The following is a 26425-nucleotide window of genomic DNA, read 5'->3' as shown; positions in this document are numbered from 1 at the left end:
GTTTTTCTCTGTTCTATTGTTCCAGATTAAACTCCTGAATCTAGCTAGCTATCTTCTTAGATATAAAGTGGATAATGGATTTCTATATAAAAACGGGCAGCTCTTCAGAGATGGAACTTTGGGGATTAGAATTAAGAAATGACAGAGGAGAGGTAGCTAGGTGGTGTAGTGGATAGAGCACCAGCCCTGAAGTCAGGAGGAGCTCAGATACTTAACACTTACTAGCTGTGTGACCCTGGACAAGTTACTTAACCCCAATTGCCTCAGGAAAAAAATAGTGTTAGAGGAAGAAGGATTTACCTTCTTCCTTTCATGCCTTCAGAGGTCCTGCAACAACAAAAATGGATTGCTTCAAAAAGTTATTTTAAATGTTATTCATTAATAACTATTGTCAATAAATGGATTTAATTTTCTGAAACTCAGATTATTCCTTTAGATGGTTCTGGATAGTGTTAAAACTGGTGTCATTCCTCTGGTATATGAATATACTGGCTTAACTTTGGAAAGTCTACTGATGCTTGTAGAAAAAGTTCTTGATGGTCAGAAGGCCCAGAGCATTGGAATATTTAGTGATGGAGATTCCAGAAAAATCAATTTAATACAAGGTAATTTCAAAGTAGAAGTTTTTCTTTGCTTGTTTATCTATTATGATCTAATATGTCCATTTCCTGATAAACATTATTATAATATTGGAGTTAAGATCAATTTTGTCAAGGAAAATTTTGAAATATATTCTAAAATGAAGGTATTTCTGATATTAAAAGAAGAAAATGAGACTTAAAGAAATGGTGATATTTTAATTGACATTGAAATTAATCTTTAGAAAAGGAAAGAAGAAGGAAATAAATATTATATAATGTCTGATGTGTCAAGTACCATGATAAGCAATTTTCCTCCTACAAATATTATTTCATTTGATCCACACAACAACTCTTCAAGGTAGGTCTTATTATTCCCATTTTACAATTGACACAACTGAGGCAGGCAGAAGTCAAGTATCTTGCCTAGTAATTGTATGAGACTGGAAATGAACTCAGATTTTACTGAATCCAAGCCCAGTGCAATTATCTGTTGAGTCACCAAGATGTATCAGTTGGAATATAAACATCAGTTCATTCCAACAGCTAAAAGATTTTATTGAAACTTATTTTATTGAAATTTTTTGTAAGGGGACTGGGGAAATTTCCTTCAGAAAGCACGATAATTATTTTATTAGCAGGAAAGAATGTTTCAGAATTAAAGTTGCCTTTCCGAGTTTGTATATAATTTGTATTGGACTTTGTTTATACCTCTGTAATGTATACTTCTTGTTTTCTACATGAACCCCTTCAATGCCATCTCACATATAAAGCCTGAATCATCACTTTCTAGGATGGCTTGCTCACTCCAAGCTGTCCTTATACTGGCAGGTTAGGTTCCAAAAAAGGGCTACCACAACAGATGCATTCAAAATCTCTCAGGCCCTAAGGATAGCTCTGTTGTGGAGAATAAAATTCCCCCTACTCAGTGTTTTAACTATTAAGCCTCTACCTATATAATTCTATTTACACAAACCAGATGTTTATAGTGATGACATTGTTTTACAACATAACTGTTTACTTAGCAATAAGACCAAAGAACTATTACATCACGGATACTCATTTAGTAAAGCAAATGAGAAATAATTGTATCGCAATCCATACATAAACTTGGATCATACTCTGCAAATAATATAGTCAGCTCCTGTGTGAAAGAATAAATAAATACAGAAACCTGGAAGGGAAGCACATGAAGGAAGAAAATCTCTACTTTCAGGGTTCCTTGCAGGTTTTTAAGTCATTGTATTCACTTGATTTGTACCAACGTAAAAATGCTTCTCTGTTAATTACTCCCCTTCTGACTTTCTAACTGGACATATTCACTTTAGTTGTCATTAAAAGGGTGCTTAATTTTTTTAAAAATTTAGTTAGCAATGTTTCTATTGACAGCTGATCATATTGCCTCTCATTGGGCAATTCAGACAGTGTATGCACTTAATGAAGATTCTACATTGTCCAGTTAGCTTGTAGTACATGGAACTTATAACAAAGCAAGTCAGGTTGAATTTCTGAGCATATAGCCATTTTTTTCCTTATTAGGATGCTGAGTTATTCAATTAAATGTCACCATCTCTTTCTATACAGAAAAATAGTTACAAATACTCTTTCTCTTTTGTGGTTTTCCTTCTTAAACTAGAGAGATCAGCAGATAATATATTTATCTCCAATTGTAGGAGAGATAAAGAACAATATTTGAAACTGAAGCTCTTTTCCAAGGACTTTGAACCTTTATAAAATTAGCCAGTCATGCACTGGAAGCTGAAGCTGATTACTCCTGGTACTGGTTCACACAGCTCAAACAGAATGCCCTTTCTGGATCACTATATCCTAGATCTTTAATCTCTTCACTTACTCTTAATACACATCACAAGTTTAAAACAGAGCCTCCTGATTCTCAGAGATTCACCTTTCACTTATAAAACTTGCCAAATATCCACTGTGAAATAAACAATATTTATTTAATCATCCCAATCTCCAGTTATATCATTTTTCATTTTGTGAGTTTTGTCCTCTTAAGTCTTACTCTTTATTTACATTAAATGTAAAAAAATTGAAGAGTCACAGTGCTTAGCAACCTCAGCCATTCTAAAGTTTTTCAAAGATCTTCACTTCAACAGTTGGTGTTTTCAACTGTTTCTTCAAATTGAATTTTAAAGACTTTAATAAAATCTACCCTGCCTCTTCAAGTCATTATCAAACTGTTTAAATTCAAAAGAGGGCATCCCTCTACAACCAACATTAGGTGATTTTTGAGCCTTCATATTTATGCCACAGTTCACTTTTTGATCTTTTACAATTAAACTGTTTATAACCTATCTGAAAGCTGTTTCCTGAATGTTAGAAATTTTTATTGAACAAAACTTGTTCCTACTCCTTCAATGTTCTATATTGTTCATCTATTAGTAAGATAATATTTCATATCCTTGCCAATTTATTTCTTTTAAAAAGTATTATGAACTAAAAACAAAGCATCTTAAAAACAGAACACAAAAAGAGGATTATATAGGAAAACATAAATCTCTATTTCATACCATTTGATATTTTTTAAAGTATATAATAAATTCTATATACTCAAACTACCCTGCTTCTCTGTGCTTCTTTTTGGATTTCTTTTCTGTTTTCTTCTTTGCAATTTTTAAAAATAAGTTACAATGGTCCTTTTTTTGTATCACAATTTCTAACTCCTCTAACTCAGAATTCCTACCCCCAATTGAAAATGAAAAGAAAAAACAAAAAATTTTAAACAAATGGACATAGTTAAGGAACTGATTGCTATAGTCATCATGTCCAAATATTTATATCTCTGCATCTTTTGTCCATCATTACTCTGTAAAGAGGTAGGTGACATGTTTCATCATAAATCATAACTTTGATTAGTCCTTAAGTCTTTCAAAGTTGTTTTTCTTTATAATGTTATGTACAGTTTTTGTACAAATCCCTGCTTTTACTATGCATCAGTTAATACTGCTTAGGCTTTTTTAAAATAATTATTTTTCATAATTTCTTATGGCACAATAATATTCCACTACATGCATGTAGTGGAGCTCTTAGCTACCTAGGCTATCTCATTCTCAGTACTAGGGTATTTTGCTGATTTGCACCACATTGGTTTTTGTTGAGTTCCTACTGCCACTCCCTGGGGCGTATGACTGCTATTAAAAAGTGAAACCATCAGACTCTTTTATATATTTAAATCTTCTGATTCCTTTACAGCAACCAAATAATATACCTCTACTTTCTTAGTGGAATAGCCTTCTTAAGTGAATGTGATTTAGTGCAACCATTACTTAGAGCTCTCAAAATGAGATAAGAATGAATTCCTTCTTGATTCATCTTTATAAAGTCCTGAAAGTTTTGCTTTTGTCTTGAACCCTTAACTTTTCTTTGCTTTATCTTCATTGATACATTTGCCTGAAACTTGACTTTAGAATTCTAAAACTTTATTAAAAGTGCAAATTCTTCTATTTTTGTCAGTGGTACCATCATTCTCCCATTCACTCAAGCTTGAAATCTTAGACTTTGACTTAGACTTAGACTCGACTTTGATTCTTCCTTCTCTTTCACCTTCTCTTCCACCTCTAATTCCAATCTGCTCAGTCAATAATTCTTGAAAGAAATTTCTCCCTCCACAATAATTCTGAAACATGTAATTTTTTTCCCTTCTCACTGATACCACCCTAGTTCATCCCCTCATAACCTCTTGCTTGAACTTCTGAAAGTTCTTTGTCCCTTCATTTCCCTTTGATATTAGTGCCACATTTATCTTCCTAAAACATAGCTCTGAAGTGGTCATCACTTTCAGTGGTTCTTCATTATCTACAAAATAATGCCCATACTTTCTTTACCTGGCATTCAAAAGCCATTGAAATCAAAATCCAATTTATTTTCTAAGTTTTATTTTCACTAGAATAGTGGATAGAATTTTGGTTTTGGAATCAGATCAAACACCTTCCTTCTTTGTGACACTAGGCAAGTCACTTAACAACTTCTTTTTGCCTCAGTTTCCTCAATGGCAAAATAAGGATAACAATACATATCCCTTGGAGATCTTGGGAAGATTGAATAAAATATTTGTAAAGTACTTAACATAGTGCTTGGCATATATCAGGCACTTAATAAATGTGTGTGTGTGTGTGTTTGTGTGTGTTGTTTATGTGGTCCCACATGCACAGTGGTTTTTTTTTTTATTATTACATTATATAAAGGGGAAAGTCCCTGAAATAAACAGACTCCATTTTTCCACCATCCTCAGGAGTCCCACCTCATCACTTCTCCATTAAGAAGGTATATTTTAATCACCCCAGTGTGGGACTCTAGAAAGAAATGGTACATTTTGTCACCCCAACTTGGGGGCTCTAGAAAGTGGTACACAACAGAAGATAAAACGGTTTTTTTTAAACTTGAAAGAGATCCAAAAATTGATTCAGCAATCTACCCTGTTGATTCAAGTGAGAGAGATATTATCCTTATTATATCTTAAAGGTATAAGGGAGAAAGCATTTCAAACACAGACAGAATTTTAGCACCAAATTAGAGCAAGGCTGAAATTGTATAACTTCTAGACATGACAAAATTCAAATAAGAGTACCACAAAGGATGATACAAAGTTAGGAGATTGATGAAGGTATAGAAGACACAATGACCAGCTCATGATTTAGAACATTCAGAGAACAAGTATTACAAGTTAAGCTGGTGCTTTTCATTGTTCCACCTAAAGACAGCAAAGTTTCTCATGGGAAAGAAAATTTCCCCAACTCAAACTTTCTTTAGGTTAACAAAATTTCTTTATACCTAGTCTACACATAGGCCTTTAAAGTAAAGTAAAGTCTCTAGAAGCACAAGATAAGATAGACCTAAAATCCTGATTCCAGATGACAAAGTTATACCCATATTAAAATATGAAAATGAGAGAAAGGCAAAAAAGAAGAAAAATGGCAAAGATTTTTATGAAAAGAAACTTTTAAAACTTGAAAGACAATTGTTACCACATTAAATGTTAACATCACATTCCCCAAAGTGCTTATAAAAGAGAGATAAATGTCAATAAAGAGAACAAAGTTGGGAAAATCGGCTGGATTATAATAAGTAAGATTTGGGCAACAGAAAAGGTATCTGAAGGTGAGGGAGACACCAAAGGCATGAAAAAGAATTTCATTCCTTATTAATAATGAAAAAGGCAATCCATTAAACACTGACGACTTCTGATCCATACATCTATTTTCCCATCTAAACAAAATAGGAGAATCATCTATACAGGTATAAAGGGGATGCTTGTTTCAAATACGGAGTAGAGGACAGATAGGTTTCCTCAAAGAATATTCCACAGTAGACCCTATCTTTCATATAATTGAATAAAAGATTTAGAGAAGACAAAATTCCACCACATTTATTTTTTATTAATATTAAAGCTTTTTATTTTTTCAAAACAGTAGACAATTCTTCAACATTAGCCCTTGCAAAATCCTGTGTTCCAATTTCCCCTCTTCCCTCATGCCCTCCCTTAGATGGTAAGTAGTCCAATCTATGTTAAACATAGTAGAAATATATGTTAAATCCAATATATGTATACATATTTATACAATTATTATGTCATACAAGGGGAAAAAAAGAGGAGCAAAGTAAAATGCAAGCAAACAACAAAAAGTGAACCTTACTCAGTTCCCACAGTCCTCTCACTGGGTGTAGATGCTTCCTTCATCATTCATTAATTAGAACTGGTTTGAATCATCTCATTATTGAAGAGAGCCACAACCATCAGAAGTGATTATTGTGTAATCTTGTTGTTGCCATATACAATGATCTTCTGGTCCTGCTCATTTCACTCAGCATCAGTTCATGTAAGTCGCTCCAGGCTTCTCTGAAATCATCCTGCTGATCATTTCTTACAGAACAAGAATATTCCATAACATTCATATACCATAACTGATTCAGCCATTCTCCAATTGATGGGCACCCAGTCAGCTTCCAGTTTCTTGCCACTACAAAGAGGGCTGCCACAAACATTTTTGCACATGTGAGTCTCTTTCCCTCTTTTAAGATCACTTTGGTATATAAATCCCAGTAGTAACATTGCTGGATCAAAGGGTGCACAAGTTTGTAACTTTTAAAGCAAAGTTCCAAATTGCTCTTCAGAATGGTTGGATCTGTTCACAGTTCCACCAACAATGTATCAGTGTCCCAGTTTTCCCACATCTCTTCCAACATTAGTCATTATCTTTTCCTGTCATCTTAGCCAATTTGAGAGGTGTGTAGTGGTATCTCAGAGTTGTCTTAATTTGCATTTCTCTGAACAATAGTGATTTACAACACCTTTTCATATGACTAGAAATAGTTTCAATTTCTTAATCTGAAAATTGTTCATATCCCTAAACCACTTATCAGTTGAAAAATGGCTTGAATTCTTATAGAGTTAATTCTCTATATATTTTAGAAATGAAGCCTTTCTCAGACTTTTGAATGTAAAAAGGAATTATAGTAGGTAATGAAGAAAACAAATTATCACTCTTTGCAGATGATATGATAGTATACTTAGAGAACCCCAGAGAATCAACTAAAAAACTATTAGAAATAAACCACACAGCCCTTTTTGTAGTGGTACAAAACTGGAAACTGAGTGATTGCCCATCAGCTGGAGAGTAGCTGAATAAGTTATAGCATATGAATGTTATGAAATATTATTATTCTATAAAAAATGAGCAGGAGGATGATTTTAGAAAGGCCCGGAGAGACTTACATGAACTGATGCTAAGTGAAATGAGCAGAATCAGACAATCATTGTACAGGACAGCATCAATATTATACAACAATCAATTCTGACGGATGTGACTCTTTCCAACAATGAGATGATTGATGCCAGTTCCACTGATCTTGTGGATCACAACATAACATTTTCACTCTTTTTATTGCTGTTCACTTGCATTTTGTTTTACTTTTTTAAAATATGATTTCTCTTGTGCAGCAAGAGAATTGTATAAATATGTTTACACACATTGGATTTAACATATATTTTAACATGTTTAACATATATTGAATTGCTTGCTATTTAGGGGAGGGTGTGGGTGGAAGGAGGAGAAAATCTTGAAACACAAGACTATGCAAGAGTTGTCAAATTAGCTGTGCATATGCTTTGAAAAAAAAGCTTTATTAAAAAAAGAAATAATCCACAACTTTAACAAAGTTGCAAGATACAAAATCCACATAAATCCTCAGCCTTTTTATATATCAGTAATAAACTCCAACAGCAAGAGATACAAAGAGAAATTCCATTTAAAATAACTGCCAATAGTTTGTATCCCAAAGAGATCTTAAAGAAGGGAAAGGGACCTGTATGTGCAAGAATGTTTGTGGCAGCCCTCTTTGTAGTGGCCAGAAACTGGAAATTAAGTGGATGCCCATCAATTGGAGAATGGCTGAATAAGTTGTGGTATATGAATGTTATGGAATATTATTGTTCTGTAAGAAAAGATAAGCAGGATGATTTCAGAAAAGCCTGGAAAGACTTACATGAACTGATGCTGAGTGAAATGAGCAGGACCAGGAGATCATTATATACTTCAACAACAATACTATATGATGATCAATTCTGATAGACCTGGCCCTCTCCAACAATGAGATGAACCAAATCAGTTCCAGTTGAGCAGTAATGAACTGAACCAGCTACACCCAGTGAAAGAACTCTGGGAGATGACTATGAACCACTACATAGAATTTCCAATCTCTCTAATTTTGTCCCCCTGCATTTTGGATTTCCTTCACAGGCTAAGCACTATTTCAAAGTCCGATTCTTTCTGTTCAGCAAAACAACTGTTTGGTCATGTATACATATATTGTATTTAATTTATACTCTAACATATTTAACATGTATTGGTCAACCTGCCATCTGGGGGGAAGGGAAGGAGGGGAAAAATTGGAACAAATGGTTTGGCAATTGTCAATGTTGTAATATTACCCATGCAAATATCTGGTAAATAAAAACTATTAATATTTTTTTAATCAACTCTAAAAAAATAAATAAAATAAAATAACTGCCAATAGTATAAAATATTTGGGAATCTTATCTGCCAAGGAAAAGTCAGGAACTATATGAGCAAAACTACAAAACACTTTCTACACAAAATCAGATCTAAACAACTGAAAAAATATCAAGTGCTCTTGGATAGATCAAGTGAATATCATAAAGATGATAATACTACCTAAACTTATCTATTTATTTAGTGCTATATCAATTAAACTCCCAAGAAACTATTTTACTGATTTAGAAAAAAATAATCACAAAATTCATCTAGAAGTACAGAGTCAAGAATTTCAAGGAAATTAATGAAAAAAATGTAAATGAAGGTGGCCTTGCTTTACTGGATCTAAAACTATATTATAAAGCGGCAGTCACCAAAACCATTTGGTATTGGCTTAGAAATATATAGTAGTTGATCAGTGGAATAGGTTACGTTCACAAGACAAAATAGTCAATAACTATAGCCATTTAGTGTTTGACAAACCCAAAGACCCCAGCTTTTTGGATAAGAATTTACTATTTGACAAAAAGTGCTGGGAAAACTAGAAATTAGTATGCCAGAAACTAGGCATTGATCCACACTTAACACCATACACCAAGATAATATCAAAATGGGTTCATGATTTAGGCATAAAGAATGAGATCATAAATAAATTAGAGGAACATAGGATAGTTTACCTCTCAGACCTGTGAAAGAGGAAGGAATTAGAACTAGAGATCATTATTAATTACAAAATAGATAATTTTGGTTATATTAAGTTAAACAGTTCTTGTACAAACAAAACTAATGCAGACAAGATTAGAAGGGAAGTGATAAATTGAAAAACATTTTTACATTCAAAGATTATTTTTTTAAAAGCATTTGGTAAAGTACAATGCTGTCTTAAAAATTCTTTTCCAACAAGGCAAAATTCCTTGAAAGTTATAATAGTGATAACCTTATTTTGACCCCGCCCCTTTGATCAGAGGAGTTATAAGACCATAAATACTAAAGGTATTTTCCACTGTCTTGGAGAAGAGCCTGTCCAAAGTTCATGATGTAGAAGGATTCCCTTTAACTGGAACAAGTCCTCTAGATTTGTTTTTGCAGATAACATTATTCTGATTGTATTAAAGTCTGGAACTTTATAGAATTTTCTGGAAAAGCTTGATAACCAATCAAAAGAGTTTGGTCTGCCCATCCTTATAATAAAAGTGAAGTAAATGTCTATTGTCCAGATTAATTTAAAATTAGATAATTTATGGAACTATTCCCTAAATAAGTACATGCTGTATATACAGAACTACATATAATCTTGGACAGTATAAGTGGACAATAAATTGGGCAAGGAATTAAACTGGAGGAAGGAAACTAGATTGCTTTCAGGAAATATCAAAGCTCTCCTAAAAAATAAAAGCTCACCTTTTAAATGCCAGTATTCTACTGGTAGTATATGATTGTGTGTTATAGAACAATATAGTTGTTGAAAAGTTAAAAATGAGTTTAACATGGAGGGAAATAGAGAATTAATAAAATCAGTGCAGTTAATAGCTTTAGTGATAATCTCACTAAGGAGGAAGGATTACTATATTCAAGTAGCTAAAGAACTGTCATGTAAAGGAATGGTTAAATTTATTCTGTTTGGCTTGAGAGTATAGAACAAAGAACTGGGTTGAAGATGCAAGGAGTTCAATTTAGGCTTTTTTGAAGAAAAATGTAACAATTAGAACTGTGGGAAAAAAATTGAATGGTTGCTTAAGCAATGGTAGATTTCCCCTCCTTAAAGGTAAGTCTTCAGACATAGATTTGTCAGGATACATATGTTATAGTGGATAGATGAGTATTGATTGAGGTTCTTCCCAACTCATTGATTTTGTGATATAACACAAAGAAAACATAGGGAAACATTAAATACAAAAGGGACAACAGTCACACAAGATAGACAGGCATGAATGGAAAGGAATAACATCATTAGGAGTTAACATTCGAATTGCTAAATCTATTGATATTCACAAAGAATGGGTTAGAAGTGGTAGTAAACAGTATTATTTTATTGGCCTTTCCCTTGATGGTCCATGCTCCATGCTCACGTATGATAAAACCATAGACTTATTTATTTTAGTGGAGTTATCTTTGTGTCTTATTAACAGAATAAAAACTCCACATAAGAATGCTCCTCTATTCCCTAATCTGCACAGAGTATATGTTTTACAAATGTTGATTGAATATTTGCTGAATGAATAAGTTATTGATGGTTAATATATAACTCATACATTTTGGCAATTATGTTAGACACAGGAGTTGGCTTGATGTGTTTCCCATAGAGTGAGGAGTTATAAAGTGACTTTCAATGATGTGATAATATTGTTTCTTTTACATCTGATAAAATGCAAAAACAAAGCTCTTGGCTGTGACATTGTACCTAAATATTTGTTGATGTTGGTTTGTTTGGTTGGTTTTTTTAATCAGGCTATACAATTAGTGTTGAAAATGTGCTGACTCCTGAGGTGCGAGATTTTTGGGAGAAACTTGGAAGCTGTGTGGCTACTCAAGAAGAAGGTGGTCATGTTGATATCTTCATCCCTCTGGCAGCATCAGGTCAGCCTTTGCCAAGTTTTAATTAGAATATAGCAGTCCCAGCACCATTTTACAACAATAATTTATGAAGTTAGCACTAGATAGAGTCATAATTAGAAATTCTTTCATCTAGAGCAAAAACAGATGACACAAGAAACAGTGGGATACAAGTGATAGAAAGAAAGAGGATGGTCCAATCATGGCTGGTTGTGTTGGGAGAAGGAGGCCTTTATTTTTCCCAGAGTCATACTGTGTATCCTAGAAATCTTTTGGAGAGAAATATGAATAGAAGAACTCAACCCTTGAAGAGGGTATTATAGCAACATAAGCCTGAGTGTAGCTCTTCAAGCAGGTGGAGTACCATGGGAAACACCAGGTGGATAGTCACTGTATGTAAAATACCCTTCCCTCACACCCATTTGGTTTTCTGACATAAAGACCTGTTCACTTTACACTAGTTACAACTCTGGAATGAGATCAAGGTATTGCTGATTGGACCTTTTCTTTCTTTTCCTTCCTATACTATTAGTGTTGAATTATTTGAATTGGAGAGAGGAATTAACTAAGTAGAAAATATTGTTCTCAGTAATGACTGAGAGAAAATTTGTATGCTCCAAAGAAGTTTCATGCATATATATATATATATATATATATATATATATATATATATATATATATATATATTTATTTATAATCACTGAATCACACAATTTTCCCAGCTAAAGGGTTAAGTAGGCGAAAGTGTTGAAGCAACTTCTCTATGAAGTTTACACAGTTTTCCATGCTGACCCTAGAGAACTCTCACCAGTATTGCTGTAAAGAGACTTGGATTGAACCAAAACGATAACAGTAACATGTAACAGCAGAAACATGTTTCTGCCTGAGTAATGATCACAGCTCATATGTTTTTAGATGCTAACCCTCTAGAACCTACAACAATCATACAAATTTGAAATAATTTCAAAAGTAAAAAGTTTGTTACACAAGATTTTGTTCCAATTTCTGTTTGGTCTCTTCTAATTTTCTTCTAGTTTTACTATTTATCTTTTTTTATTCTCCTTCCAGTTATTTTCTCCAGAACTTTTATTTTATTTTTAAAAATTCCTTGCTTTTCTTTCTTCAGCTATTTATTTAACCCTTATGAAAAATACATTTCTTTAAGTCTTTGCTTTCAATTGTGGAGTGTCACATCTTTTAGATTGGATTTTGTGATAGTTTTGGTTTCTGACATTGCCTCAAATCTAGGTTGCTAAGGTGCTAATTTTGGACTAAATGTTGTGCTGCTCTTTTCTTTTTCCCAGGTCCACATTGTGGGGTTTTCTCCTGGAAGCAGTATGTTCTTGCTGCCTCCAGATTTCAAATCTTAAAGATGCAAATGTTTCTAGCCCAAACTATTAATTGTTCTAGGAGATTTCCATCTTGTTTGCTTATGCTGCTCATCTCTTTCCTGGTGGATCTCTTTTTTTGTTGCCTGTGAGATTTTTTAGTTCATTTTTTTTATAGAACGCTGGGGTAGAAGACATTAGGTGTGATGGTTTTTCATTGGATCATTATTTAATATTAGTGCTAGTGTTAATATTAGTGCTAGTGTTAGGTTTTTGCTGAAGTAAGTATTTGGAAGTTAGGCAATCTGCCTCCATTCAAGTAGCCATTTTACCCAGAAGTCTCAAATTTGGTCATTTCAAGATTTGTTTTTGGTATACTGAATGACACTGTTTGGCTGAATTTTATCAGATCTAATTAATTTTTAGAAATCATTTTCTGGATTGATAAAAAGTCTTATGAATTGAAAAAAAAACCCTCAGTTTTCCTGAGAACAAAGAGATAAAAGCTATGAAGTCTGATTAAAGAATACTTAGACTAAAGAAAGGAGTGAGGGAATACACCTTCACAGCTGTTAGTTCTATGTAATAATTGCAGCTATTTAGAGCATTGATTAGTAGAGCATTAATAGGAAGAATAAAAATTAAAAGTTTTAGGCTATGTTATCAAAATGATCTCAATTTCAAAAACACTCAGTTATACCCTGGGGAAGGAAATATAAGCTGTGACTACTGATTGCACTGAACCAGAATGCTTTCTTATGTTTTAAATTGACCTGTTTGGATTTTGTGACATTAAATCAAATTTAGATTGGGTCATTTAAAATGTTTCTTTTCTGCATCTAGTCTGAAAATAAATCTACTTCAGTTTTCCAAAATATAAAACAAATATATTCTCAGGGGGAAAAAGTGAGGAAAATTGTGTTTTGACCACCTGAAGTAGAAACAGAGAAATGAGGTATTCGCATTAAGCCTTTACAGATAATTATATAAAAGCTTTTGGTCTCAGCTTCCTAATGCTAGTTGGATTAAGAAAGAGAACTATTATTGGGCTATTTTGGCCCTGCTCATGGTATTTTCTCAGTAATATTTAATTGTTCCCTGACAGAGGTTGTAAACTAATAGAAGTACTTCTGACTTTGCAGAGGCAGGCACAAAAGTCCTTTTCCAGCTGTCTCAGTTCACTGGAACAAGGTTTAGTTCCCCAACAGGGATAGCAACTGGATCCTACCAACACAGTAAGTATGAATGAAGGAGTGATTCCCCGCCTATATCACCCAGTTTTTCCTTTGGAAAGAAAATCTCAAAACAGACCTGTCACAGAGAAAGAACAGATCAATAACTTAAATGGTAACTATTTACTACTAGGATAAGTAAATTTAATTAGGCCTTTCATTAAAGGTATGCTATCCCTTTTCTATACTGCCGGAAGGTTCATGTGGTCTAAGAGACCCTTGGAGTCAAGAAGCCTTCAGCTTACAGGTTATGTTTAGCCTGGAGTCCCATAGGCAATATTTATTAGAGGCAGGATTTAGATCCAGTTCTATCTGTTGTATCATATAGCCTTTCTCCATTTGGATTTAACCAAAAACAAATGGATCTTAAAGTTTTATGTTGAAATCACAATTCATTTTAATATATTAACTTTATCAAACTACCCCTGCTTAAATCCTATTTGGGGAAATATCGGTTGAATTCGAATGTTGACTGTCAGCTTTACATGGACACAGTGATAGAAAATGGACAGGATAGAAAGAGGGCATAAACTTAACATCAAATAAGATTGGGGGATTTGGGGAAAGTATTTAGGATTAAGTAACTTGCTCAAAGTCACATGGCTAGTAAGCATCTGAAGTTAGATTTGAGCTCAGGCCCTACTGATTCCAGGGCTGATAATCTGCCTAGCTGCCCAAAGGTTTTTTTTTTTTTTTAAAGAGAGATAAGGCACATACTCCCTAGTCTCCTCCCCTTCCCATTCTTACCTACTCCTCTCTACTCCCCCTCCCCCTGCCCTAGACAGCAGAACACAAGTCCATTAAAAGAAGGGGTCACTATTTTTCTGTGTGTATTTCCTACACTGGATACACTGCCCTACACATAAGCAATCAGTGATTACTGAATTTAATACTGAATATAAAACCTTGTTTGTTTGATAACATCAAGAAATATCTGACTGGCTCAATTTGGTTTTCCTAGATTAAGTCTTTCCAAAATATTAATCATTATCAAGAAGTACAACCTTCTGAGGTGTTGGCTGGATTTGGAAGTAAGGGAACCTGAGTACTAATTCTGCTTCAGATATATACAGGCCCATGTGACTATGGGCAAGTTACCCTTTATTAGCCAGTTTTCTCATTAGTTAATTGATATAAGGTTCAAATTAAATCATTCATATATGCAAAGTATTCTGCAAAACTTAAAGTGTTATATAAATTATCAGTAACATCAGAAAGTATATGATTCAAAACAAATCAAAGACCAAGTCAAGAAGGAATGTGTCATATTCTCATATTTAATTACAGGCCCAAGAAAATCCACATCTGAATTTCCAATCAGAAATAGCTAAATCCCCTGATTAGAATATACTTTCAAAATTCTATTTATCTTATTTATATCAAAATATGACGTATTTTGATCCAGTGGAAAAAGTTTCAGTCTCTGGTTTGTAACTGAATAAACTCTATGAATGCATTTGTCAGCAAATATCTCTTTCCCTAAAATCACCTTACCTTCCTCACCTATCCCTCCTTTTATCAGGCAGCCTGCTAAGCCATTTTGCTTTTAGGGAAAGGATGATAGTTGCTTTCTCACAAGATTCTCTGCATTTGGTGAGGGGAACAGTTAGCTAGGAGGCCATCCCTGATCAAGGACACAGGAGCAGAATATCAGAAGCCCCCTTCCCATTATCTGTGCCTTTGGATGACTTCTACATCTAATCTTCCTAGCTGGCTTAGTTGTTATGTGAGGTGAGGTCAGCAGAAGAGAAGTTCATTGAACATTCACTGGAAATAAGATGCAGCTTTTGCAACCTGGAACAACTTATTCTGTCTCTCTGGGCTGCATCCCTCATCTATAGAGTACTGGGTTAGATCAGGAGTTCTCAAAATTTTGTTCTCAGCATCTTTGTAGTATTAAAAATTATTGAGGATCTTGTCCAAGGAGTTTTTGTTTATGTGGGTTATATTTATTGATCATTTACAATATTAGAAATAAAAATGAATTTTGAATTTTTGGGGACTCTGAAAGGGTTTCAGAGACCCCAGGATTCTCTGGACCACACTTAAAGAACCACTGAGTTTAGATGTGACCTTTAAGGTCTTTGAATGTGACTGATAACGAAAACAGATGGGCATGTATGAAGCCAATGCTTCTACCCTTGAATGTCAGCTTCAGTCATTCTGTCACTTCACTCTTAAAGCAGACATTACCGTAAATTGTGTTTGTCTGTCCTTGAAACAAGAGGTTGAATTGTCCTTTTTGTGCTCCAAATCACTGAAATAAGAGGAGAAAATAATGTCAGTTCTTAGTGATTGGCTGGGACAAGAGCAAGGAACTTCCCCTCCTTCCATTTACTTCTGTGACCACAAGCTCCAGACATGGTACAGCTTCACGGAATTCCTGGAAGAGACCCTGAAATCAGTCCGGAAGCAGCTGCGACCTCATTTCGAGGAGCTGCAAAGGATCATCAGTGGCAAGATTCTTGGTAAGGTTTCTTGCTGCTTCTGTTGCAGATTTGCTTCAAAATGTATTGTTACACGTCCAATAATGATTTTTTTAAAATAAAAAAGCAAGAAAAATACTTTGGAAATAAAGTAGATCAGGTAAGAAAAATCTTAAGTAAAAATTAATTCATTAACCTCTTTAATGTCAGTTAGTCCTTTATGTCTTTTTTTCTCCCTTAAAGTCATCCTCAGGTAGGATGTGTTTGAGTTCTTGTGTAGTCTTCTCCATAATTTTGAAGCTAAATTATACTCTGAAGTTCTGCCTTAACATGATTTCACACTTTGTAGCTCAGCAGGACAATAGCAATTAGAAACTATCCTGTAGGAACAGAACATTGCTCTAGTCTAGGCACTATATAAGCATTTAAAGTAAATTGATAGAAACCCTGTATTCATAGAACTTACATTTTAAAAGGGCAGATACAACAAATGAATATAAAAAAGACATAAGAAAAGGTGAAAACATGTGAAAATTTTAAAAGTAAAATAAGATAGAACTCTATTAATATTATATTTTATCTTCATAATACCCACAAATCACTAATTCATAAAATCTGTATGATCAAGGGTAGTTATCATTTTAATTTATAGATATTCTGAATGCTTACTCAGAGAGAAGGGGAGGAAAGGAAGGAAAGATTATAATTTGGAACTCAAAAGTTGAACTAGATTTTTTTTTAATTGGTAAAAGAATGTATGGATAGTAATGAAGAAGATGGGTTTTAAGCAGAGTCATATCAGAGTATAAAGAGAAAATTTTAGAGCTTAGACCTCATTTAGTCTAACTTCCTCATTTTGCAAATAAGGGAAGTGACAAGCTTGGAAGTTTTATTTCAATTTTGAGATTCTATGATTCTGAAGGTCAAAGATATAGCAGCTAGGTGGTGCCAGAGCATTGGGCCTTGAAGCCCTGAGTTCAAATTCAGCCACAGATCCACACTACCTGGCTGCCTTTGTCTGCCTCAGTTTCCTCAACTGTAAAATAGGGAAAATAATAAATAACATCTATCTCCCAAGGATCAAATGAGAAAATGTTTGTAAAGCCAGACACATAGTAAGTACTATATAAATATTATGGTTTATGTTATTAATATATGTCTAACAGTGGACAGATCTGAGATCCAAGTCTCCTGCTGTATGATCAATTTGGTCCCACACTTCTAAGAAGGAAGCAATGCATTGTGGAAGGTGTAGAAAGTTAAAGGCCTCAGAGGAGGACAGTTAATGATCTATTCTCATCTGAAGAATAACAGCAAGTAGAGACAATGTGATAAAGAACTAAGGGACAGTTAGTAGAAATTTGACAGAAAGGGTAAAACTTCATCAAGTTACTTAATATGGAAATAATCATAACTAAGTTACAGGTAAGGAAAAATGGTTGCTTCTGGGTGGAACAAAATCTCTATCATAGTTCTATATTTTTCCTGCTCTGCCCTTTCCATATTTTTCCTGTTACTGCCCTTTTTGAATATTGGCCTTATAGCTTGGTGAGTTCCTATCTAGCCAAAATTTTCATCCAGTAAAAAGATTCCTGAAGTTAATTTCCTCCTCTCTTTTTAAATGTGAATCTATTACAATTTGGATATCATGAACCAAGGATTCTTAACATGTGGTCCATCAAAAATGGTTAATTTTTGTACCTTATGTCAATATAATTGTTTTCTTTTTTACATTTAAAAACCTTATTCTGAGGATAGGCCTCTATCATACATAGACCCCATTAAGAACTACTCTGACATGGGGCAGCTAGGGGGCACAGTGAATGGAGCACCAGCCCTGAAGTCAGGAGGACCTGAGTTCAAATGTGGTCTCAAGACACTTAAGACTTCCTAGCTGTGTGACCCTGGGGCAAGTCAATCCCAATTGCTTCAGAAAAAAACAAAAAAACAACAACAACAAAAAAAACTACTCTGACAACTAAAAAATTCTTTGTATTTCATAAAAACTCTTCTCATATCCAAAATCCAAACATAAGTAGAATAAGGGTAAGAATATAAAAGAACAATTAAAGTCTGAGCCAAGTAGAAACTTGAATCTCTGGGATTGAAGTTCCTTTTTAAGGACTGTTTAAGGAAATGCTTCAGCTGTGATGGCAGGAGATACTACAAGCTTAACCAGATTTCCCCCTAATCTGTCCTTTTGCTTCCTAAAAATGCAATGATTCATCTCTCAAGCCTCCATTTTATAGTCTAAGAGTCTTGTCTCTGATCAGACCCCATTTCTACCATCACAATCCTTGTCCCTTGAACATCTTCTTTTTGTCTTTCTCCCACGATGTTTGTCCTACATGCTATTTCTGCACAAATCGTTTTGATCAAACTTCATTCATCAACCCCTGATGAAGTTATTTTGATTCACTTTCCAATGGAAAAATAAGCTTTTTAACTGTGGACTTTGAAGTCCAATGCCATCTGGCCTTATCTTAACTCACTGACTGAACTCATCTTCCTAGTCACATAATTAATCTTTATGGATAAAACCTCTTAGGAAAAAAAAGTATTTGCAAGCTTCAGTAGTTCCATTCTGAATCTTATTTTCTTTTTCCACTTTGAATTTTCATCTGGAGCACCCCAGGCTTTTTCTTTCTCCTAAATGATAACTTTTATTCATCATTAATTCCCTTTTTGAGGCAACCCTTTCCTTGGCTTCTCCCCAAGTGGCTTAAACTACATTTTTCAAATTCTGAGCTATTCTTTGCTCTTCTCTTCTTTCTGCTGCATAATTACAATGTACTTGGAAAATGCATGCAAGCATTATGACTTCTATATATGTGTTCTTAGGGTATGTTTATCAATAAGTGTTTTACATCCTGACTTTCCCCTTCCTTTTGATTTTAAACTTTTCAAAGTCAGAGGCATATGCTATTTCCTGTATGCCCACAGAACTGCTTTGTAAATTTAAGATGAAAATGATGGTGCAAACAAAATGAGCAGTGCATATGGTCTTTGGTTGGACCTAAAATTCCAGAGAAGAGGGGAAGTGAAACCTTTTTAACAGAAATAATGTCTCATACCAGGAAGAGAAAATTCTATTCATACTCTGAAAATGAATAGTGGGAAAAGCTATAGAAATTCAGTTCATTAAATGCAATAAACATATATATATATATATATGTATACATATATAACTATATGCTTTGCTTTTCAAAAGCAAGGCAACAAGTAGTTAAATACATTATTTTTCTTTTTAAAGAACAAGAATATGTGATAGTTCATTTGATTTTTTAAAAAAATATTTCCTGACTTTGCACAAATATATAGGAAAGATTAGGAGGATTTTTTTTTTTTTTTGGCCATGTCTCAGAATCAAAATGTTAGGTTACTGATTTGTTTTCCTGTGCCTGCTTTTTCCTCCTCCTTTCTCCTCCAAAACCTTACAAATTTCATTTTGTACTGACTTTCTGATAATGGGTATTTTTGATATAGTGCCAGAGTTGGTTGTCCTAATTTTTGTTTTGATTCTGTAATATGATGCATAGAAGTACTTCTTCTATCTGTATATTTTGCTTTTCTCCCCTCCACTAAAACAGGCGCTCTCAAGGTAAAGATAGTTGTTTACCTCCTTTTGTACATCGTTTTAATTAACCAGGTTTTATTAAAGATCTCTGAAGGGACCCTCACCAGAATCCAGGTGATAGTCCTGATTATGGTTGTCCAACTTTTGGTAACCCACTTGTAGTTTGCCTTGACAAAGATTTAGAGTGGTTTGCCATTTCCTTCTTTAGCTTGGATAAAGAACTGAGGTAAGCAAAATCACATAGCTAGTAAATGTGGGAGACCCCAGCATTCTAACTACTGAACCACTTAGCTGCTCTTAAAATCCAATTACACCATTAACATAGTTAATGTGGTTTGTGATCTTTTTACCTTGCAGGGCAGTTTATGTTTGATTCTCTGAGTCTTGCTAACATTCTGACTAATCAAGAAACAGCTCAGGTTCTAGCTGATGGATTGATTGAGCTGTCAAAGGAGAAATCAGTAAGTGCTCACTGAGAGAAAACCAACATCAACAAACAAATGAAACTAAAAACACTAAATAAAAACGTTTGAACCAACCTTTCTAAAAATGTTTATTACTGTAGCATCCTTCTGGGCACTTCCCTTATTCCCACTGTCACTGCTGAGCTGGATCCCCAGAGGGCAGATAACTACTCCATGGAGAGCTTTAGGAGAAATTCTGAGGTGTTGGGGTTTCTCAGATTGTCAATCAAGAGTTCAGGGACTCTTAATCCTGATTCAGAGCCCCCACCTGCATACTCCCAATAGATAATCAAGTAGCTGCAACTAACTTTTAAAAAGGTATATCTTGCTAAGCAGGTATAGCAAGCACAGTTGTTTAAAAAACAAAAACAAAAATAAAAAAAAACAACTATTTCATATTTTCACTGTCCCAAAATAATCCCTGAGGGTGCCTTTCCTCAATATATTCACTGAGTCTTCCATCTCTTGAGTTCAGATACTATCGTCAGATACTATCACTTCAGGAAGAGGCCTCCTGACACATAAAGGAAGTCAAGATATTCTGATTTTTCAAAGTTCAGAAGTTTGTCAAGTTAATAGGGAGGAGGAAAAAAAAGAGAGACATTCACTAACTTTGAATTTGCTTGCTATTTTTATATATAATCCAAAGGGTGTGAATGATTCTCTTGATCAATCAAAAGAGAGTTCCTGGGGACAGTTAGATGGTAGATGGGTATCCACTCTGGAATCAGGAGGACCTGAGTTTAAATCCACCCTCAGACACTTAACACTTCCTAGCTGTGTGAGCCTAGGCAAGTCATTTAACCTCAATTGCCTTGCCAAAAAAAAAAAAACCCAAAACAACAAACAAAAAAACTATAAAAAAACAACAAAAGGGTTACTTTCCTCCAATGGTCCAAAGATTCCACAAGTCTTTCAAGTTGATGGAGGACTTATTCACCCCTAATTTTCTTTTGATTGGTTCATTCAAGCCATCTAGACCTTTTCTGATTAATAGCCTTAATCACTGAAAAAGTGTGGTCTCAATCAAACCTGTTGAAGAGGTTAGCTTAAAAAAGCCAAGGTTTCAGAGTCATTTTTAGTCCTGATCTCTCCCTGGCCACTGGACCTAGATGGTTCTGTAGGGGAAAGTGAGGCACAGTCTTCCCTCTCTTAAATCGATTCACTTGCATGTCATGACATCCCCTTATGAGCTGGTCATCTTGGAGAGGGAAGGACCAACAATAGCTTTGTTATCCTCTGAAGTGTTTTGTCAAATTGTGAGAGCAAGGACTAAAAAGTTTTCAATCCTTTCCTGTATCAAATCTTTAGGCAAGTTCATGGGAAACCTTTTTCTGTCTTGTCCTTGATTTTAATCAGAAAAATCTTAAAAAAAAAGATGGATAAATGTAATAATTTTGTACATTTACTGGAAAAATGGAAGAAAATGTAGGAGAAATGTAAGAGAGTAATAATTGAAATTAGAGAAGAAAAGAGAAAAAAGTTTATGAGGGCAGAAATTAAGGGACTAGTAATTAGAGAAGGAAAGCAAAATATGAAGAGAAAGGAATTAAGTGAGCTAGTGTTGAATGTGAGAAAGTAAGAAAATTTTAAAACCCCATCAGATCCAAGATAGGAAGAATTGGCTTCTAAGAAAGGCCCATTCAAATGTCAGAAACATCAATTGGGTCCAAACTTCAGAAAACACCAAAAGAAAATAAAAAGAGGAAAATAAAGTGGTTGGTTCTAAATTTGGAGTTAGTAAAGAGAATGAGAGGAGAAAGGGGAAGATAGTCACATTCCTTTATTTAGTTCCTCCATATTTTTCAGGAAATTGTTCTTCTAGAGGCAGCATAACATAATCACTAAGAGTTTGTGTGGGAATCTGACAGACCCAGATTCAAGTCATAGTGATGACATGCTAAATTGTGTAACCCTAGCACATGACAATTTCTCAGTGCCCCCAACAATTCTATAAGACTTAATAGCTACAATGAAGCTTGCCAGAGTTATGAGGGAATTCAGATAATGAATTACCCATCCAAAAAAACAAACAAAAAATCTGTTCTTAAAACACTTCCTTTCAATAATAGTGATTTAATTATACAAGTCTATAGATTAATTTAGCTTTTTCCTTGTTATTTCTTAACTGCTTCAATTTCAATTAGAGCTTGGGTAAGATGCTACTTTATTTTTTAAAATAAGTGATGGATTTCCTGGATAGATTAACAGAAATCTCTCAAAATTACTTTTTTGGTGCCATATTGTGTTGAACTTGTGAAAATATAGTTAGGAATGATTTATTGTCCTTTAACACAAAGCCCTAAGTGACTTCTCTAGCATTCTATCAACTACAACCCTATTAATGTCACTTCTGGGCTTTGTTGCTACAGGAATAATTTATGTGCACGATGATGACCCAGAAACATTGATGTATTACCAAAGAAAGTTATGTTCAGGATAGTTTTAAAGTGCAATGCATTTCATTGCATTTGAATTCTTTTTAATTTATTTTTTGCTGAGGCAATTGGGGTTAAGTGACTTGCCCAGGGTCACACAGCTAGGAAGCATTAATGTCTGAGACCAGATTTGAATTCAGGTTCTCCTGACTTCAGGGCTGATGCTCTATCTACTGCACCACCTAGCTGCCCCCATTTGAATTCTTTAAATATAGGTAATTGGGTAATGACATATTTCAATGGCTTTAGCCTTTTCTTGTCATGATCCTAAATTGGGACAACAGCAACATTGTGAGACATGTTAAGATAAAGATAGAAACTGAAATAGGGACTTCTATGTTACTTGTTTCAACATAAGGCCACTCTCCATCTCCAGAACATACACAGATAAATGCATTTATATTCCGTGAAAGACAAAGCAGGAACACATCCTCAGAGTATATATAATTGGTGGGAAATGGGCTGGATTTGGATACAACTTTTCCTTCAGAAGCTTCTCCCAAAAACATCCTTCCTGTTCTTCCCCCCATTCCATATTTGGCATAAAGAATGGGAAGTATGTCCTTTTTTTAGAAATTTCTTTGATACTTTTCTGTAGGCCCCAGTTACCCTAATTTGTGTCATGATCTGAACTTAGAAAACTGATATGGCTGGTACTTGTATTGTGAACACACTATTTTCTGACCTAGCTAAATAACAGTATTTGTTATCATTGTTTTCTAAAGATATTTTATTACACTACACAAATAAAAAAGGCAAGGAAAACAAACTTCCCTTCCCTCACAGTTTATATGTCCCAAAGAATTTTAGATGACGATTGTTTTATTTAATTTTTTTATTTAATAGTATTTTATTTTTTAATTACATGTAAAGATAGTTTCTGAGTTGCAAATTTTTTTCTCCCTAATTCCCTTTTCTATCCCCAAGACAGCAAGCAATTTGATGTAGGTAGGTTATAAATGTAGTGCTGATTTTTTAAAATAGGGATTTTTTTCTGGGTGTTTTCTCCCCCCAGGAAAATCCACTAGAATATCTGTCGTATTTTCTGCTGAAGAAATCTAGCAAAAAAGAGAAAAAATCGGATGGAAATTTTATCTCAACAAAATGTGATTCAACAACTCTCAGCTTATTAACAAAGGTAAAGTTATTTCTGTCCTTTCAATTGCAGTCTGTTCTGAAGAGACAGACATTAGAAGAGGATATAATTCCCATTTTCTTTTTCTTTTTAAAGGAAGACACCCAGAGATAATTACTTCATATATCATTACTTTGGTGAATTTGTGATCTCATTGATATAGATTTTTCTCCAAGGATGCACATTATAAACCATCTGTACTTCTCATTCAGCAAAATTCTTGTCTCCCATAAATTCTCAATAGTTGGAATGGAGTGGTGTGTCTACCCAAGCTGCTGGGGACCTTCCTCTAAGTCTTTAAATATTCTACATCAACAAATCTTGGTTTGCCCATTTGTTAGCCCTATGTAACCAACCTACCTCTTATTCTAATCATGTAACTTCCTGGATGACATTGTTTACTCTTTTTTTTTTTTTTTTTTTTTTTTATGTAATCGGGTTTATAGGTTTACAAAGTTCTTTGTTCACAACAAATTTTTAAGTAAGCTGCACAAGTATTACTATTCCAGGTTGAAATATTAGGAAACTTGAGACTGAAAGAGATTACATGCCATGGAAAGTAAAATTATACAACTAGAATGTAGGTCTTCTGAACTAATATTCTAATTTAATCTAATAAAGGGATTTTTGAGGTCCCTTCCAGCTCTAGATCTATGATCCTATTTATTACATCTTGCTGCCTGCCCATGACCATGATAATACTCGGCACATTTGAGGAAATGCCAGTTCTTCTAAGAGCTCAAAACACACTCTAATTGGGAAATCCCAAAGAAGTGAAATTTGCTTGAGTTGTCCAAGATATGAGAAATAGTTATCCTATAAGAAATCTACCATCCAAAAAGGAGTTATTTTCTCCTCTCCCTCCATTTATTTAGTATTAATATTATTTTCTTTTTAAATATTGAGTTCCAAATTCTCTTCCTCCTTGCCACCATTCCCCCACCCCCAGAAAGAAAATGATTTATCAATCATACAAGTGAATTCAAGCAAAACATGTTCCAATTTTAGCCATATCACAAAATATATATATATATATATATATATAATTCTTTAGTTTGCACTTAGAGCTCATTAGGTCTCCTTCTGGAGGTGAATATAATTTTTTTCATCATGAGTCCTTTGGAGTTGTCTTTTACCATTCTAGTGATCAGAATAGCCAAATCTTTCACAGTTGATCATTATTACAACATTGCATTTTCTATGCACAATGACCTTAATTCAATTCTCAATTTTCTCAATTCAATTTGTATTACTTTATATAGTTCTTAGCATATTTTTCTGAAACTACACCCCTCATCATTTCTTTTAGTGAAATATTTCTCGATCATAATTATATGTCACATCTTGTTCAGCCATTCCCCAAATGATGAGCATCCCTTCAATTTCCATTTCTTTGCTACCAAAAAAAAAATTTCTAAATATAAAGGTCTTTTTCCTTTTTTCTTTGATCTCTTCAGGGTACAGGGTGCTGAATCAAAGGGTATTCATAGTGGGAATCATTCTACATTGTTCTCCAAAATGACTGAACTAGTTGCCTACTTCACCAAAAATTCATGAACACACTTAGTTTTCCTCATCCCCTCAGCATTTGTCATTTCTGATAGGTATGAGGTGGTAACTTAAAATTGTTTTAATTTGCTTTTCTCTAATCAATAGAGCATTCTTTAAAATATGGCACAACTTTACTTTTTTCTGAAAACTTCTTATTCACATCCTTTGACCATTTATCAATTGGTGAATGGCTCTTGTTTTTATAATTTGATTTAGTTCATCATTTATTACTATGAGGCATCTTTTAGAGAAACCTGCTGTAAAATGTTTTTATATTACTTGATTATTTATGGTACCTTTTAGCAAAATGTAGCTTCCTTGATTATCACTGTATTTTTGCTTATTTTGTTTGAGATCATTATTACTTTGTTGTTGTTCAGTTGTTTTAGGTGTGTATGACTCTTCATGAGTTCATTTGGAATTTTCTTGATAAAGAACTGGAGTGGTTTGCCATTTCCTTCTCTGGATAATTTTATAGATGAGGAACTGAAGGAAATAGGGTTAAGTTACTTGCCCAAGTAAAGAGGGAAAGGAAAGGGGAAACCCCATGTGTCGGCGCATAGATCCCATGAGGCGCAGTGTCCCCTGTAAAATGAATTTACAGGCCTGAAAACCTAGATTGATTAATAAAGGTTTATTGTAGAAATTTGGAAGTAAAGCTCAGAAAGACGCCAGGGCCAGAGGTGGCTGCTGGGCGGGCAGGAACCCTTACATGGCTGGAAGGATACCATGTGTTGGCTGGGAGGGCTCCTGCAAAGAGGGCATTCCAGCTTGTTTCTTTTATACATAGAAGATGATGGACGGTACTCAGTTTTGGCGGGCTTTTCAGTTAGCCCAGATCAGGTAGAGGGCTGGGGGAAGCTGAGTTGAGAGTGGGGGGGCTGGGCCCAGATATTCAAAGGGTGCCTTTGACCAGGATTTGTGAATCAAGGTCAGTCATGGGTTGGGCAGTTAGGAATCTTAAAGGGACCCCAACGCTCATCACAAGGAGACACAGTTGGTAAGACCAGATTTGAACTTAGGAAGAGGAGTCTTACAGACTTTAGCCCTGGCCTTCTATCCACTGTGCCACTATCCTAACTGTTATCCCTACTCAGTGCTGCCATTATTTCTAGTTTGTACCCACTGGGA

The 26425-nt window shown here is 34.4% G+C and overlaps 1 protein-coding gene across 6 annotated transcripts in view; it reads left to right on the top strand.

The window, feature by feature from the left end:
- ECT2L (epithelial cell transforming 2 like) overlaps positions 1-26425 on the top strand; it is a 98924-nt gene that overhangs the window by 49839 nt on the left and 22660 nt on the right. For all 6 annotated transcript variants that reach the window (XM_074309703.1, XM_074309702.1, XM_074309706.1 and 3 more), the window contains 6 exons: positions 437-605; positions 11039-11167; positions 13614-13706; positions 15989-16171; positions 20064-20167; positions 23624-23746. In XM_074309703.1, coding sequence (XP_074165804.1) covers positions 437-605; positions 11039-11167; positions 13614-13706; positions 15989-16171; positions 20064-20167; positions 23624-23746 — 801 coding nt within the window. The remainder of the gene's footprint in view (positions 1-436; positions 606-11038; positions 11168-13613; positions 13707-15988; positions 16172-20063; positions 20168-23623; positions 23747-26425) is intronic.

This window comes from Sminthopsis crassicaudata, chromosome 4 (assembly GCF_048593235.1).
Source record: "Sminthopsis crassicaudata isolate SCR6 chromosome 4, ASM4859323v1, whole genome shotgun sequence".
In the NCBI taxonomy this organism is placed as follows: domain Eukaryota; kingdom Metazoa; phylum Chordata; class Mammalia; order Dasyuromorphia; family Dasyuridae; genus Sminthopsis; species Sminthopsis crassicaudata.
The sequence above is the reverse complement of the archived record's forward strand: the minus strand, read 5'-3'. Positions and strand labels throughout refer to the sequence as shown.